This window comes from Podarcis tiliguerta (genome assembly GCF_965153285.1).
Source record: "Podarcis tiliguerta genome assembly, chromosome: 18".
Taxonomy (NCBI): Eukaryota; Metazoa; Chordata; class Lepidosauria; order Squamata; family Lacertidae; genus Podarcis; species Podarcis tiliguerta.
The window spans coordinates 3226771-3243181 of NC_139551.1; the positions used below are offsets into that span (position 1 = coordinate 3226771).

Here is a 16411-nt window from a genome sequence, read left to right on the forward strand (position 1 = left end):
CTTTTTTCAGTCTTGTGACTGTTTTATCTTTTTCCTAAATGACTTTGTCGACCTTTTAAAAATGCATATATATACTCAGCAGCTCACAAATTTTACGAAACAAATAAACCGGGCTCTTCCGATGTTCTAGCTACAAAGCTGGCATTCGCATTTGCCTGCGCAGGAAACAAAACACTTACAATGGTACCTTGGGTTTAAGAACAGCTTAGTTTATGAACAACTTGGATTAAGAACGCTGCAAACCCGGAAGGTGTTTTGGTTTGTGAACTTTGCCTTGGAATAAGAACACGTTTCGCTTCCTGTTGAGTGTGTTCCATTTCATGCCCCACAGAGGACCTTAAGGTCCATGAGTAATCATAGTTTAGAGGTCCCGGGCCCTAAGGAAGTCAGACTATCCTCCACCAGGGCCAGGGCCTTCTCAGTGATGGCTCCGACCTGGTGGAATGCTCTGTCCCTTGAGACCAGGGCCCTTCAGGATTTAACCTCCTTCCGTCGTGCCTGTAAGACAGAGCTATTCCACCTGGCTTTCAATTTGAACTTAGCCTGACCTTTTATTCCACTTCCTTCCTTCCCTCCCCCCCCCCCCCCCATTTTATGAAGATTACCCGCTCTGGGACCCCACAGCTAATTCTCCCCTGGTCTCCTCGCTGGCCCAAACAGGACTAATTTAGCCAGCTATCCCTGGTGATCATCTAATGTTTATTGGATGGATTTCCCCCCAAATTCATTTTTGAATTCTGAATTTATTGTTATTCATGTTTTATTTTGTGTTTTATGCTGTTTTTTGTTGCATCAATTAAGTGTTTAAATTTGTTGTTAGCTGCCCTGAGCCCGGTTATCTGAACCGGGGAGGGCGGGGTATAAATAAAATATTATTATTATTATTTGTAAATAATATTTGTATATTCTGAACAAAATGCTTGTTTAACCTGGAGGTAGGCTGTATGAATTGTGTATTGCTTTGTTGGGTCTCTGGACCTTAATAAAGATTGTTGTTGTAAATTGTGTTCCCTGCTGCTATGGGAAAGCATGCCTTGGTTTAAGAACGCTTTGATTTCAGAACGGACTTCCGGAACGGATAAAGTTCGTAAACCAAGGTACTGCTGTATATCCACTTCAAACTGCAAAGAACAACCCTTCCTTCAGGTGTTTCTGAAGAAGACGACGACTGAGCACACCTCCCTTTGTCTCGACTGCTTCAAACTCAATTGAACAGGAATCTCCACCCTTGTGCTGAAGACGCTGCCTTGTTTATATCAAAATACACTCACAGGAGAGATTTCCTGGTCTCTTAACTGCTGCCCTTGATCCCAGGAAGGGCAGCTTGGAAGATGAAGGACTTCTGACCGTCTTCAGGCCTTTTCGCTCCCTTTAGAAGATAAAACCGGCCTCAAGAAACAGATCTACGCAGCCTTTCAGATCCAGAGACGGCTGCCCTGCCAGGTGAGGACTGCGCTGAAAACTCAAACTTGCAGACTTTGCTTTATCCCTTCAATCTCTTTCTAAAGCTACAGCAGAATGTTTTTTTCTTTTTCAACGTCTCGAGTCCTGGGCGGAGGGACGCGGTTGGCGCTGTGGGTTAAAACAGAGCCTAGGGCTTGCCGATCAGAAGGTCGGCGGTTCGAATCCCCGCCGGGTGAGCTCCCGTTGCTCAGTCCCCTGCTCCAGTTCGAAAGCACATCAAAGTGCAAGTAGATAAATAGGTACCGCTCCGGTGGGAAGGTAAATGGCATTTCCGTGCGCTGCTCTGGTTCGCCAGAAGCAGCTTAGTCCTGCTGGCTACATGACTCGGAAGCTGTACACCGGCTCCCTCGGCCAGTAAAGCGAGATGTGCGCCGCAACCCCAGAGTCGTCCGCGACTGGACCTAATGGTCAGGGGTCCCTTTATCTTTACCTTTACCTTTGTCCCACAGAGCCTAGGGCTTGCGGATCAGAAGGTCAGCAGTTCAAATCTCTGCGACGGGGTGAGCTCCCATTGCTCAGTCCCTGCTCCTGCCAACCTAGCAGTTCAAAAGTACAAAGTGCAAGTAGATAAATAGCTACCACTCCGGCAGGAAGGTAAACAGCGTTTCTGTGCGCTGCTCCGGTTCGCCAGAAGCGGCTCAGTCCTGCTGGCCACATGACCCGGAAGCTGTACGCCGGCTCCCTCGGCCAGTAAAGCGAGATGAGCGCCGCAACCCCAGAGTCGGTCACGACTGGACCTAATGGTCAGGGGTCCCTTTACCTTTACCTTAGTCCTGGGCTGAAGACGCCAGTCCTTTCTCAAAAACGGTACTTGGGCTGAACTGTTTTGAGGAACTTTCATTCTTGCGTTTCAGCTAAAACAGGGATCATTGTTGTCTTTCACTGGAGGGGGAAGAACCGCAGAATGCGTCCCTCTGCACCCCTCCAACAGGCCCCTGTAACGCTCCTCAAACCCTGATCCCGCCTCTGGTTCCCAAACTCGGGTCTCCGGCTGTTTTTGGACTACAACTCCCATCATAGAATCATAGAATCATAGAGTTGGAAGAGACCACAAGGGCCATCGAGTCCAACCCCCTGCCAAGCAGGAAACACCATCAGAGCACTCCTGACATATGGTTGTCAAGCCTCTGCTTAAAGACCTCCAAAGAAGGAGACTCCACCACACTCCTTGGCAGCAAATCCCACTGTCAAACAGCTCTTACTGTCAGGAAGTTCTTCCTAATGTTTAGGTGGAATCTTCTTTCTTGTAGTTTGGATCCATTGCTCCGTGTCCGCTTCTCTGGAGCAGCAGAAAACAACCTTTCTCCCTCCTCTATGTGACATCCTTTTCTATATTTGAACATGGCTATCATATCACCCCTTAACCTCCTCTTCTCCAGGCTAAACATGCCCAGCTCCCTTAGCCGTTCCTCATAAGGCATTGTTTCCAGGCCTTTGACCATTTTGGTTGCCCTCCTCTGGACACGTTCCAGTTTGTCAGTGTCCTTCTTGAACTGTGGTGCCCAGAACTGGACACAGTACTCCAGGTGAGGTCTGACCAGAGCAGAATACAGTGGCACTATTACTTCCCTTGATCTAGATGCTATACTCCTATTGATGCAGCCCAGAATTGCATTGGCTTTTTTAGCTGTCATCTCTGACTGCTGGTCTTGCTAGCTAGGGATGTTGGGGACTGTAGTTCAAAACCAGCCGGAGTTTGGGAAACACTGATCTGGTCCAACCCCTCTGAAATACAGGAATCTTTTGCCCAATTCGGGGCTCAAACCAGCAACCCAGAGATCAGGAATCTCACGCTCTACCAGACTGAGCTATCTGCAATAAAAGTCCCTGTTAGGGGGAAAAGAGGACATAAAGACATATGATGATAATAATAGATCATACAGCAATAATTGCCGGGACGCGGGTGGCGCTGTGGTCTAAACCACAGAGCCTCTTGGGCTTGCCAGTCGTAAGGTCGGTGGTTCGAATCCCTGTGATGGAGTGAGCTCCTGTTGCTCCGTCCCTGCTCCTGCCAACCTAGCAGTTCGAAAGCAAGCCAGTGCAAGTAGATAAAGAGGTACCACTGCGGTGGGAAGGTAAACAGCGTTTCCATGCACTCTGGTTTCTGTCACGGTGTCCCATTGGTTTAGTCCTGCTGGCCACATGACCCGAAAGCTGTCTGCGTACAAATGCCGGCTCCCTTGGCCTAAAAGCGAGATGAGTGCCGCAACCCCATAATCGCCTTTGACTGGATTTAACCGTCCAGAGGTCCTTTACCTTACCTTTATATATTACAGTGGTACCTCGGGTTACATACGCTTCAGGTTACACACTCCACTAACTCAGAAATAGTGCTTCAGGTTAAGAACTTTGCTTCAGGATGAGAACAGAAATTGTGCTCCGGCAGTGCAGCAGCAGCAGGAGGCCCCATTAGCTAAACTGGTGCTTCAGGTTAAGAACAGTTTCAGGTTAAGAACGGACCTCCGGAACAAATGAAGTACTTAACCAGAGATACCACTGTATTTTATATATGTTGGAGGCCACACAGAGTGGCTGGGGCGACCCAGTTAGATGGGCGGGGTATAAATAGTATACCTTTACAGGAATAATGTGAATAATTTTGATTGCAGTGGAAAGCTGCTCCCACAGGGACCCATGGGGACAGAACTGTTTCTGACCGTCCTGAGCGGCACCAGCGGGCAGGCGCCCAGGCTGTGCCGTGCTGGCCTGGCTCTGTTTGCTGCGGTCCGGCTCGGATCCCTGGCCCTGGGTGCAAGAACCCTTTGGCGGGACGAGGCAGGGGACCTGCACTGCGACACAGCCGCCCGGGGCTGCCTCTTGGCCTGTTTCGACGACGCCTTCCCGGTCGCCCCCTTCAACCTATTCCTGCTGCAGATGGCCAGTCTCCTGACCCACGGCACGGCCTGCTCCTGCGTTTTCCGCCCGCCCAGCTTCCAGGGGAGGAGCGGCTGGAGGCAGGGCCCGTCCCATGGCAAGAGGCGGCTGCAGCAGCTGCACTGGCTCAGCCTCCTGGCCAAGGCGGCCCTGGAAGGGATTTTCCTGGCGGTTTTCCATGGACTGTACACTCGCTACCCGCCGCAGCTCCACTGCCCTCCGTCCGTCTCCTGTCCCGACGGGGTTCTGTGCACCGTCCATCAAGCCAACTGGAAAGACGCGTTCAACCTCTTCGTAGCTGGGGCTTCCTGGGCCTCCTTTGCGCTGTGTCTCCCTGGGTTGTACTCAGCGGCATCCGAAACCTTTCACTGCGCATCGGGCCCAGGGAAGAGTCAACTGGAACGGCCTCTCTTGATGCCGGATGTTTGACACCTGTCTCCACCCCCATCCTTCTGCCCGGACACTGGGGTCCAGCTCCGAGGGCCTTCTGGCGGTTCCCTCCCTGCGAGAAGTGAGGTTACAGGGAACCAGGCGGAGGGCCTTCTTGGTGGTGGCACCCTCCCTTCAGATGTCAAGGAAATAAACAACTATCTGACTTTAGAAGACATCTGAAGGCAGCCCTGTTTAGGGAAGTTTTTAAATGTTTGATGTTTTATTGTGTTTTTCATATTCTGTTGGGAGCCGCCCAGAATATTATTTGTACCCTGTACAAATAATAAAATATTATCATTACATCGCCAGGGTCTCTTCTGGCATCGGTCACCTGACCTGGAGGTGCTGCATTCAAAGCAGCTGTTTTGCCACGGAGCTATGCCCCTTCCCTTAGAAATACCGTATTTTTTGCTCTATAAGACTCACTTTTCCCCTCCTAAAAAGGGGGAACGTGTGTGCGTCTTATGGAGCGAAGGCAGGCTGCGCAGCTATCCCAGAAGCCAGAACAGCAAGAGGGATTGCTGCTTTCGCTGCGCAGCGATCCCTCTTGCTGTTCTGGCTTCTGAGATTCAGAATATTTTTGTTCTTGGTTTCCTCCTCCAAAAACCAGGTGCGTCTTGTGGTCTGGTGCGTCTTATAGGGCGAAAAATACGGTACTCTAGTCCTCCTGTTTCTGAATGGGCTAATTTAAGCAGGAAGCCAACTGGGGCCAAGCCAGCAAATTGCACCCTGGAGCTCAATATTGTCCACACTGGATGAAAGCAATGGCTCTCCCGGGTTTCAGGCAGGGGGCCAGCCCTAGTTGGAGAAGCCCTCAGGGTCTTCCTGCGGGCAAAACCCTGAAGAGGTGCTGGCAGCCAGTGGAGACAACAATGAGCTTAGGACAATGGTTTGATTCGGTGTAAGGTAGGAGGACTTCCCAAGGGACACGGGTGGCGTTGTGGGTTAAACCACAGAGGCTAGGACTTGCCGATCAGAAGGTCGGTGGTTCGAATCCCCGTGACGGAGTGAGCTCCCGTTGCTCGGTCCCTGCTCCTGCCAACCTAGCAGTTCAAAAGCACCTCAAAGTACAAGTAGATAAATAGGTACCGCTCCGGCGGGAAGGTAAATGGCGTTTCCGTGCGCTGCTCTGGTTTACCAGAAGCGGCTTAGTCCTGCTGGCCACATGACCCCGAAGCTGTACACCGGCTCCCTCAGCCAATAAAGCGAGATGAGCGCCCAACCCCAGAGTCGGCCATGACTGGACCCAATGGTCAGAGGTCCCTTTACCCTAGAAGGACTTCCCCTGCCTGCAAAAGCAGGCTCTGGCAGTTTGAGTGGATAATGGTCTAGAAGGCGGTTTCTGCGTGTGCTGTGGAGGGGAAAAGTGAGGGGCAGAATGAGGCCCGTCCACCTGAGAAGGAAGTCCCTCCAAGAGAAGGAAAACTGACCCTAAACTTCTGCTGCCTCCAGAGAAGAGAAGGCTAAGGAGCAAATCCTACACAAATCTGGAGTGCAGTGCCTTGTACACTTGCTTCCTGCAACTCGGCTGGTGCTAAACAACATGCTCTGATTTCCTTTGGACCCCAATAGCAAGGCAGAGAAAGGGGTCTTGTCGTCGGGGCAGCCCAGGACCTCCAGACACACTGCTCAGGCTTGTGCCCTGGGGTTGGGGGGTCACTTCGGTGCTAAAGCAGTTAGACTTCAGATGCCAACAACTGCTTTGCAACGCTCCCACATCAAGATCTAGGCTCTGAATGGAATCGGGTTTTGCACAGCCTTTGGGTCAAGTGTCGGGGGAGAAGAGATTTCTTGGCTGCAGTCTCGTTCTCCCTACTCCTTGCCACCTGGGTGCATGTTTAATATCCTGCCCCCTAATTTTCACCTAAGGGACGCGGGTGGCGCTGTGGGTTAAACCACAGAGCCTACGACTTGCTGATCAGAAGGTCGGCGGTTCGAATCCCTGTGACCGGATGAGCTCCTGTTGCTCTGTCCCAGCTCCTGCCAACCTAGCAGTTTGAAAGCACGTCAAAGTGCAAGTAGATAAATAGGTACTGCTCCGGCTGGGAGGTAAACGGCGTTTCCGTGCGCTGCTCCGGTTTGCCAGAAGCAGCTCAGTCCTGCTGGCCACATGACCCGGAAGCTGTACGCCGGCTCCCTCGGCCAATAAAGCGAGATGAGCACCGCAACCCCAGAGTCGGCCACGACTGGACCTAATGGTCAGGGGTCCCTTTACCTTTACGCTGGCCAGAGTGCCTGGGGAATAAATAATAATAATGATAATCATAATATCATTATTATTATTCTAGTCCTCCTAGTTACCGGTATTATTATTTTTTAAGATACAGCATATGTAGAGCCCCACATTTCTATAGGCAACAGCCCATCTCACAAATTCTACAATGGTGTAGTCAACACAAGAGGAAAAACCCCGGTGTCATGAGGTGAAATTGGGTTTTCTTGTTGCTCCTCACCACCGCAAGTGTAATTCGGAGAGTGCAAGAGAAATTGTTCGGGAATGCCCCTATCCAAAAGCAATACAGGCAATATTGTTGGGAAACTCTTTTATTTACACGAGAGACACAACTCTTCCCAAGTCCCCTTACTTCAGAGGAATGAACCGAGAGGAGTGGGTGGCCCCGATTCCAGGTCGGCCGTGCTTAACGGGCTTGTAAGTGATGGAGAACTCTCCCAAATAGTGGCCAATCATTTCAGGCTGAAAGAGAAAGGAGCGAAACGAGATTTGTTAGCACTCTGGCAATCTTCCTGGTGCTGTGATGAAGGAGGGTGTTTTTTGTTTGTGCATCTGCAGAAGAATGCTAACGTTCTGCCTGAATTTTTAAAGGCGCAATATGCTTTTTGTTCTTAAATGACACAAGTCACAAGCAACGAATAAATCGAACAAGGAAGAAATAATGTACTCAATATATTTATGAACTTGTTTTCTGTGAAACGACTCAAGCCCTACGCAACTGCAAGGTTACCTTTGTGTCAAGGGTGGCGAAAACAGAGTAAAACAATCACACCAGAAGAACAGCAAAGTTTGGAGATGGAGGCAGTTAATGCAAAGGTGGTTAATGCTAGATGGTTGGCAAAATTGCTTTTCTTTACCTGGGGGGTTTACTAAACTGTTTAGAATGTTTGTGGGTTTGTTTGCCTTTAAAACCATCAAGTGGTGAGTGCATTTTGTTAAATGAAAAGAAATGCTGAGACAATTAAATGGGTGACAAATGTGGTCCGCATTAGACCTTAAAAATCCCCATCAGTCTGCATAGTGAGATTTGAGACTCTGTATTGGGAGTCAAGAGTTTGTGTTGCGTTGACACAAAAAGCTGGGCAGTGACTGGCAACGCAATGTCTACAACCGCGGAATTTCCCAATTTTGCAAATCTGGTAGGTGCTGATTTTTTAATAAGAGGACGCTTTTAACCTTAAAGCCATGTTGACGTTACTGTCTTATGATTAATTAGGCATCAACCTGCTAAATTCATTTGATTGTTCAGTTTGCAAGCTCTTTTAATTACAGTTTCCAAGAGATTGAAAACTTACGACCCTTGTGGTCTCTTCCAACTCTGCAATTCTGGGTCCAATTCAAAGTGCTGGTCTTGACCTACAAAGCCTTAAACGGTTCAGGACCACAATACCTCAAGGAACCCCACTTTCCATATGAACCTACCCAGACCCTGAGATCATCTTCTGAGGCCCTTCTTCATGTGCCTCCTCCTTGAGAGGTCCGGAGGGTAGCAACACGAGAGCGCGGCCTTCTCTGCAGTGGCTCCCTGTCTGTGTAACGCTCTCCCTAGGGAAGTTCGCCTGGCGCCTTCATTATACACTTTTAGATTCCCTTTTAACCAGGCCTTTGGTTGATCTGGTTTACATCCTGCGTCCCTATAAAATGTGTTTTTGTTTTGTTGGGGGAGAGGCTATTGGTTGTTGTTTGAATTTTTATTATGTATTTTGTGGTTTTATATCTCGATTTTGCTCTGTGAAGCGCCCTGAGACCCCCGGGTATAGGGCGTTATATAAATTCAATAAATAATACAGTGGTGCCCCGCAAGACGAATGCCTCGCAAGACGGAAAAACCGCTAGACGAAAGGGTTTTCCGTTTTTCGATGCGCTTCGCAGGACGAATTTCCCTATGGGCTTGCTTCGCAAGACGAAAATGTCTTGCGAGTCTTGAGATTTTCCCCCGCTCCCCACCCCCTTTTTCTAAGGCACTAAGCTGCTAATAGCCTTTTAGCAGCTAATCCGCTACGCTAAGCCTTTAATAGCCGCTAAACCGCTAAGCCACTAATAGGGTTGCTTCGCAAGACGAAAAAACCGCTAGACGAAGAGACTCGCAGAACGAATTAATTTCGTCTTGCGAGGCACCACTGTACTAAGAAGGAGCTGTTCCTCCCCAGCCACCAACCCTCCTCACCTTGATTTCCACCTGGTTGAAGGTCTTCCCATTGTACACGCCAACCATGCTGCCCACCATCTCCGGAAGGATAATCATGTCTCGCAGGTGGGTCTTGACCACCTCTGGCTTCTCCATGGGCAAGGCTTCTTTCTTGGCCTTGCGCAGCCGCTTGAGGAGAGAGTGCTGCTTGCGGCGCAGGCCGCGGTTCAGCCGCCGGCGCTGGCGGGCGCTGTAGAGCTGCATCAGCTGCTCGCTGGGAACAGAAAAGGAACGGTCAGGCAGAAGTTAAAGGGCAGGCAGAAGTTTTTTTTAAAAAAATGCTTTTTATTGAGTTTTTCACAAACAAAAATAAAACTTAATCTTTTACAATCATCATTTTTATGTCATCTTATTTACACTGCGTAGTTTCACGCCCAGACTTCCTTCCTTCCCTGCTTCGGTTTTCTTAATTTAAATCTTCTCTTGCAGATTCTTATTTACCTTCTATACACATCACAGGATTTACCGTATTTTTCGCAACATAGGACGCACTTTTTCCCCTTCAAAAATGAAGGGGAAATGTGTGTGCGTCCTATGGAGCGAAGATGCCATAGCCCCGCGACCCTCTCCCAGCTGGAGAAGTGACATGCGACTATGGCAGCAGCCTCTCCGCTGCGCCTTTCCGCTGCTCCCTGGGGCTGGTGGTGGGCTTCCCCCCGCCAGCCCCAAAGAGCAGGTTGAAAGGAACCTAAAGCCTGGAGAGCAAGAGGGGACGGTGTGCACAGACCCCTCTCGCTCTCCAGGCTTCCAAGGCAGCCGCCTGAACGCACCTTAAACGGCACCTTGTTTTAGATCGGGAAAACAAGAGGGGGAAAATTCTCCCTCTCTGCGCAGCGCCTCCTGCCGCTTCGCTGAAGGGGCGCTGGGCAGAGAGGGGGAGAATTTTTTTTTCTTGTTCTCCCCCCTCTAAAACAAGGTGCGTCCTATTGTCCGGTGCGTCCTATGGTGCGAAAAATACGGTATGTTAACGCTGCTACAGTTTTTAGACTTCTATAGTTACTTCTTATGTATGCAACAAATTTACCCCACTCTTCTTCAGACTTTGTCCCTTTTTGGTCTCAAATTTTGTAAGTCATGTTAGCTAATTCTGTATACTCAAAAAATTTAGCCTGCCACTCCATTACTGTTGGGGTCTCCTCTAATTTCCACTTTTGAGCCACAAGGATCCTAGCTACCACTGTAGCATATTGAAATTATTTACAATCCTCCTTTTTTACTTCCTCCCCTATTATCCCTAATAGAAAAGCCTCCAGTTTTTTCAGGAATGTGTTCTTAAAAAGTTTCTTCAGTTCATTATATATTAAATCCCAAAACTGGGCAGGCAGAAGTTAAAGGGCGTCAGTGGTCAATCCCAGGTGCCCAGAGGGGGTGGGAATCAGAGCAAGGACAGCAGTGTTCGGAATCAGCCAGGCGCATTTCGCACCTGGGTCCCAAACCACTTGCAACTAAGGGAAGATGCCCGGAATCTTCGCCACATGGGGATCCTTGTAGCCGGACTGTTTTCACACACTAATACGCCAACCTGCAGAATCCTATCCGTTATATTTTAGCTGCAGTCAGAAGGGCTTTCTGGAACCAAAATGTATTTTTCTGCGCGGCCTGAGCAGGAGCGGTGAATGCCGTTATACAGTGGTACCTCGGGTTACATACGCTTCAGGTTACAGACTCCACTAACCCAGAAATAGTACCTCGGGTTAAGAACTTTGCTTCAGGATGACAACAGAAATCGTGCTCCGGTGGCACGGCAGCAGCAGGAGGCCCCATTAGCTAAAGGGGTGCTTCAGGTTAAGAACAGTTTCAGGTTAAGAACGGACCTCCGGAACGAATTAAGTACTTGAACCCGAGGTACCACTGTAGTGAATGGTTGTTGCTTGTCTTCACTTAACCACCCCCCCCCCCCAGCTACCCTGCTCAGGGTTGTGAAGAATATTCTTACGTTATGAATGGTCTAAGAAAAAGGGCCTTCTCGGTAGTGGCGCCCTCCCTGTGGAACGCCCTCCCACCAGATGTCAAAGAGAACAGCAACTACCAGACTTTTAGAAGACATCTGAAGGCAGCCCTGTTTAGGGAAGCTTTTAATGTTTGATGTATTATAGTATTTTAATATTTTTTGGGAAGCCACCCAGAGTGGCTGGGGAAGCCCAGCCAGATGGGCTGGGTATAAATAATAAATTATATATATTATTATATATACAAAAAGAGGTCGGAAGAGGCCAATATAGATGTGGGCTGCCCCTGGATCAAGGGATTTTCCTTCTTTCAAGTTCTCAAAGCTCTCAACCCAAGCTCAAGGTTGTCCTCTGAACTAGCCGGATGTTTGACTGAGAATCAATCACAGCCCATCCTCTGAAAAATAAGACTTTTGAGACGTCTTGCCCCCAAATGGACATTTTCACAATGGCAACCTTGGTTTAAGGATCCATTCGGCACCTAGATGATATACCAGAGTTTCCAACACTGGAGACATAATTTCCATTTCACCCCATGCTCCAAATTAACCAAATTCAGATCTACCACCCTGAAGATGGCCACACACACACCATCCAGAAGACCAGCTGAGCTCGCTGCTTCAACACCACGAAAAAAGGGCTTGGGTTCAGCCTCAGACTGGTGGTTAAACTAAGGCAGCTTTTGCCAAGCTGGCAAGTTATGGGCAGCAACCTCCACCAGAAACGGCATCGTCCAGCTGTGCTGACTGTGGACGATGGGAGATGTGGTACGAAAAGGGGACAGGAAGGGTGTAAACGACGGAAAGGGAAGAGGATTCTCTTACTAGGACATGTCGAGCAGCTGGTCCAGGTCCACACCCCGATAGGTGAACTTCCGGAAAGTACGCTTCTTCTTCTGCTCCACTTCCGCCTGCCCAGAGAGAGGAAATGAAAGGCGCTCACACCAGGGAAAAGGTAAAGGTACCCCTGACTATTAGGTCCATTCGTGACAGACTCTGGGGTTGCGGCGCCCATCTCATTCTATAGGCCGAGGGAGCTGGCATTTGTCCGCAGACAGCTTCCGGTCATGTGGCCAGCAGGACTAAGCCGCTTCGGGCGAACCAGAGCAGCGCACGGAAACACCGCTTACCTTCCCGCCGGAGCGGTACCTATTTATCTACTTGCACTTTGACGTGCTTTCGAACTGCTAGGTTGGCAGGAGCAGGGACCGAGCAACGGGAGCTCACCCCGTCGTTGCGGGGATTCGAACCGCCGACCTTCTGATTGGCAAGCCCAAGAGGCTCCGTGGTTTAGACCATGTGGTCATGTGGCCAGCAGGACTAAGCCGCTTCTGGCAAACCAGAGCAGCGCACAGAAACGCCGTTTACCCTCCCGCCGGAGCGGTACCTATTTATCTACTTGCACTTTGACGTGCTTTCGAACTGCTAGGTTGGCAGGAGCAAGGACCGAGCAATGGGAGCTCACCCCGTCATCGCGGGGATTCGAATCGCCGACCTTCTGATCGGCAAGTCCTAGGCTCTGTGGTTTAGCCCACAGCGCCACCCACGCCACACCAGGGAAAGGGTGTATCAAATACACAAACCCACTTCATTCTGCCCTCATCCAAAACACAGAGAACACACCTGCAAGTTTCCTCAACTTGGCAAGCCTTGCCAGTTTGAGAGACAGTGTAGGGCAGTGGTTAAAGAGCGTTGGACTGGGACCTGGAAGACCAGGGTTCAAATCTCTCCATGGAGCTCACTGGGTGAACCTGGACCCAGTCACTGAGTCTCAGCCTATCTTACAGGTTTGTTGTGGTGATTAAACAAGGAAGGGGAGAAAGTCACAGAGAACGCCTTGGAGGGGGATATAAAACGAAGCGAACGTCTAAACCCACACGGCTCCTGGCTTGGAAAGAAACTGCTGGCACTTAAGGCCTCACTCTGATCATGCTCAGAGGCAACGGCAGTATTCCTCCCTGCCCCACAAAGACCCCGAAGGGCCTAGACGCAGGACCTGAAATGCAGTCGGCTGGCTTGGTTAGGGTGTGGTGTTGATAATGCCAAGGTTGCGGGTTCAGTTCCCATGCGGGTCACCTGCACTGCAGGGGATGGGGTCCCTTCCAACTCTACAATTCTATTAAACCCCAAAAGACACTCTACTCATGCTCAGAGGCAGTCTTGTGCGAACGCCACCAGCACCCACCCCATATTCTCCGAAGAGGGGAGACCTGGACTTTGTGACAAAAGTGCTGGAAATCTGCTCCTATTCAGGGACCATGTTAACATCCCCTCTCGCCCCAATATTTGGAAGGTATCTGTGGCTGGGGTCCCTTTCCAGCACTGTGATTCCTCTCCCCTCCTGCCATATCTGAAAACAGTCCTTTCTTGTCCTGCTGCCTTGCTGGTCACTCTACCCATGCTCAGAAACACAGAGGTTTTTTTAGCGCCTCTCTTCTGAAGAAAACTGAAAATAAAGGCACTGGAGCTTAAGTCTTGCTGGAACTCTACTCATGCTCAAAGACACAGTTTCCTTAAGTATCCCGTGCCCTTTGAAGATAGCTTTGAAAATACAGGCCCTGGAGCTTAGGCCTTGCTGGACGCTCTGCAAATGCTCAGAGACACCATTTCCTTAAGAGTCTCCCCCTCTCTTCTGAATAAAGCTTTGAGAATACAGGCCCTGCAGCTTAAGCCTTGTTGGACGCTCTACCCATGCTCAGAGACACCATTTCCTTAAGAATCTCCCCTTGTCCTTTGAAGATACAAGCCCTGCAGCTTAAGCCTTGTTGGACGCTCTACCCATGCTCAGAGACACGGTTTTCCTAAGAGCCTCCCCCTCCCTTCTGAAGAAAGCTTTTTGAGAATATAGGCCCGGGAGCTTAAGCCTTGCTGGGCGCTCTGCCTATGCTCAGAGGAATAGTTTTCTAAGAGCCTCCCCTTCCCTTCTGAATAAAGCTTTGAGAATACAGGCCCGGGAGCTTAAGCCTTGCTGGACACTCTACCCATGCTCAGAGACACGGTTTTCCTAAGAGCCTCCCCATCCCTTCTGAATAAAGCTTTGAGAATGCAGGCCCTGGAGCTTAAGCCTTGCTGGTCACTCTACCCATGCTCAGAGACACCATTTCCCTAAGAATCTGCCCATGTCCTTTGAATATAGCTTTGAGAATACAGGCCCTGCAGCTTAAGCCTTGCTGGACACTCTGCCCATGCTCAGAGACACAATTTCCTTAAGAGCCTCCCCTTGTCCTTTGAAAATACAAGCCCTGCAGCTTAAGCCTTGCTGGACACTCTACCCATGCTCAGAGGAACAGTTTTCTTAAGAGCCTTCCCCTCCCTTCTGAATAAAGCTTTGAGAATACAGGCCCGGGAGCTTAAGCCTTGCTGGACACTCTGCCCATGCTCAGAGACACCGTTTCCTTAAGAGCCTCCTCGCCAGGCACTGGAGCTTAAGCCACACGGGATCAGGCGCTGCAGAGACACCTATGCTCGTGCCGAGGACCCCTTTCCAGACCTAGGCCTGGGCTACCCCGCCGTTCCATTCGTCTCGCCGCCCGCCGGGCTTCCCACCCCGCTCACGCCCTCCTGCCCCCGCCGGTATAACCGGGGCCCGACCCCACTCCGCGAACAGCCAAGTCCCTCCGGCCCCCGCCGCCCTCCTCCGGCCGGATGGAGCCGGATTGCGCGCCGCTTCAGAAAATACCCACCATCTTGGTCGCAGTCTCCTCCAGGAAAAGGCCGAGATCCCGCCCGGTTTGCTCCTAGTCTCGCGAGAACCGGCGGCTTCCGGGCGCAGAACGGAAGGCCTTTCTCGAGCGCACGCCCACCGCCGGCTTCAAGGGCTCTCGCTTCCGCCCATAGAGCAGGCCGGCGGCTCTGTGCGCACGCGCGAGGTTCTTAAAGGAGCCGCCGGCAAAATAAGTCGGGGTTCTGCAACGTGGCGCCCTCCGGGTGTTTAAAACTGCTGCTGGGGCTGCAGCCCAGATATTATTGGGGTGAAGGGTGGGCAGTAATTCAAATTACTGAAACAATTAATTACTACTTTTAATAATAGCAAATTTGAGTGCGAAACTGGTCTCTGCGTTTTTTGCTGTAGATAGATTAAATTGTGCAAATTGCTGAATGGGCATTTAATTGGATCGATTCATTTAATGGAATGATTGATGTATGGTGGTGGGGAAGAATGATTTTCGTTTGCTTCATTGCTAATCAGGTTTTGGGTTGGGGTTTTTTTTTTTAAAAAAAGGTGAAATTCGTACTTTTAGGTTAAATTTTCATTTTCAGTTATTTTGCTTCCTGATCTTTAAAGGATGCTTGGATTTAGTCCTTTGCCATGTATTTCTGTGATCCTGACCCCCAGGTTCTGGTAGTCTGAAAAAGGAAGATTTCACCACAAGCCTCTAGATCTGCACCGCGACTCGATTTTTGTCTCCTGTTCCTTGCCTTTTCTCTGAACTGAGACGCCCCAATCTTTCTCCATAAGGGATCGCCTTTATCATTTTGGCTGCTCCCTTTCTGAACCATCTCCTAGGGGTTACGGTGGCCATCTACTCACCCATCTCCCCATACATACATACATACATACAGGTAAAGGGACCCCTGACCATTAGGTCCAGTCGTGGCCAACTCTGGGGTTGCGGTGCTCATCTCGCTTTACTGGCTGAGGGAGCCGGCGTACAGCTTCCGGGTCATGTGGCCAGCAGGACTAAGCCGCTTCTGGCGAACCAGAGCAGCGCACGGAAACGCTGTTTACCTTCCCGCTGGAGCGGTACCAGTGTGGTGTAGTGGTTAAGAGCGGTAGTCTCGTAATCTGGGGAACTGGGTTCAATTCCCCGCTCCTCCACATGCAGCTGCTGGGTGACCTTGGGCCAGTCACACTTCTCTGAAGTCTCTCAGCCCCACTCACCTCACAGAGTGTTTGTTGTGGGGGAGGAAGGGAAAGGAGAATGTTAGCTGCTTTGAGACTCCTTAAAAGGAGTGAAAGGCGGGATATAAAATCCAAACTCTTCTTCTTCTTATCTACCTGCACTCTGAGGTGCTTTCAAACTGCTGGGTTGGCAGGAGCAGGGACTGAGCAATGGGAGCTCACCCCATCATTGCGGGGATTCGAACCGCCAACCTGATCAGCAAGTCCTAGGCTCTGTGGTTTAACCCACAGTGCCACCTGCATCCCTATACATGCATACATATAAAATTTGTGTAGAAAGGGACTCCGGATGCTTTGCGTTGCAGTTTAGAGGTTTTCCTGGTCAAGTGCTTTTATAAATTTTGTTAAAATACACACACACACGGCTCT

The 16411-nt window shown here is 50.1% G+C and overlaps 2 protein-coding genes and 1 long non-coding RNA gene across 4 annotated transcripts in view; 2 read left to right on the forward strand and 1 right to left on the reverse strand.

Moving 5' to 3' along the window:
• The window catches only part of GAMT (guanidinoacetate N-methyltransferase), a 230584-nt gene that overhangs the window by 146860 nt on the left and 67313 nt on the right, over positions 1-16411 (forward strand). The window lies entirely within an intron of this gene.
• RPS15 (ribosomal protein S15) lies at positions 7299-12746 on the reverse strand. The gene is made up of 4 exons (XM_083421993.1): positions 12687-12746; positions 11965-12077; positions 9171-9405; positions 7299-7465 (listed from the first exon to the last, which is right to left on the reverse strand). The coding sequence occupies exons 1-4, from the start codon at positions 12729-12731 to the stop codon at positions 7352-7354; spliced, it is 507 nt and encodes a 168-aa protein (XP_083278119.1). The 5' UTR covers positions 12732-12746; the 3' UTR covers positions 7299-7351.
• LOC310668681 lies at positions 7472-9307 on the forward strand. Its single transcript, XR_014506789.1, has 2 exons — positions 7472-8795; positions 9134-9307. It is a non-coding gene; the product is annotated as an uncharacterized lncRNA (long non-coding RNA).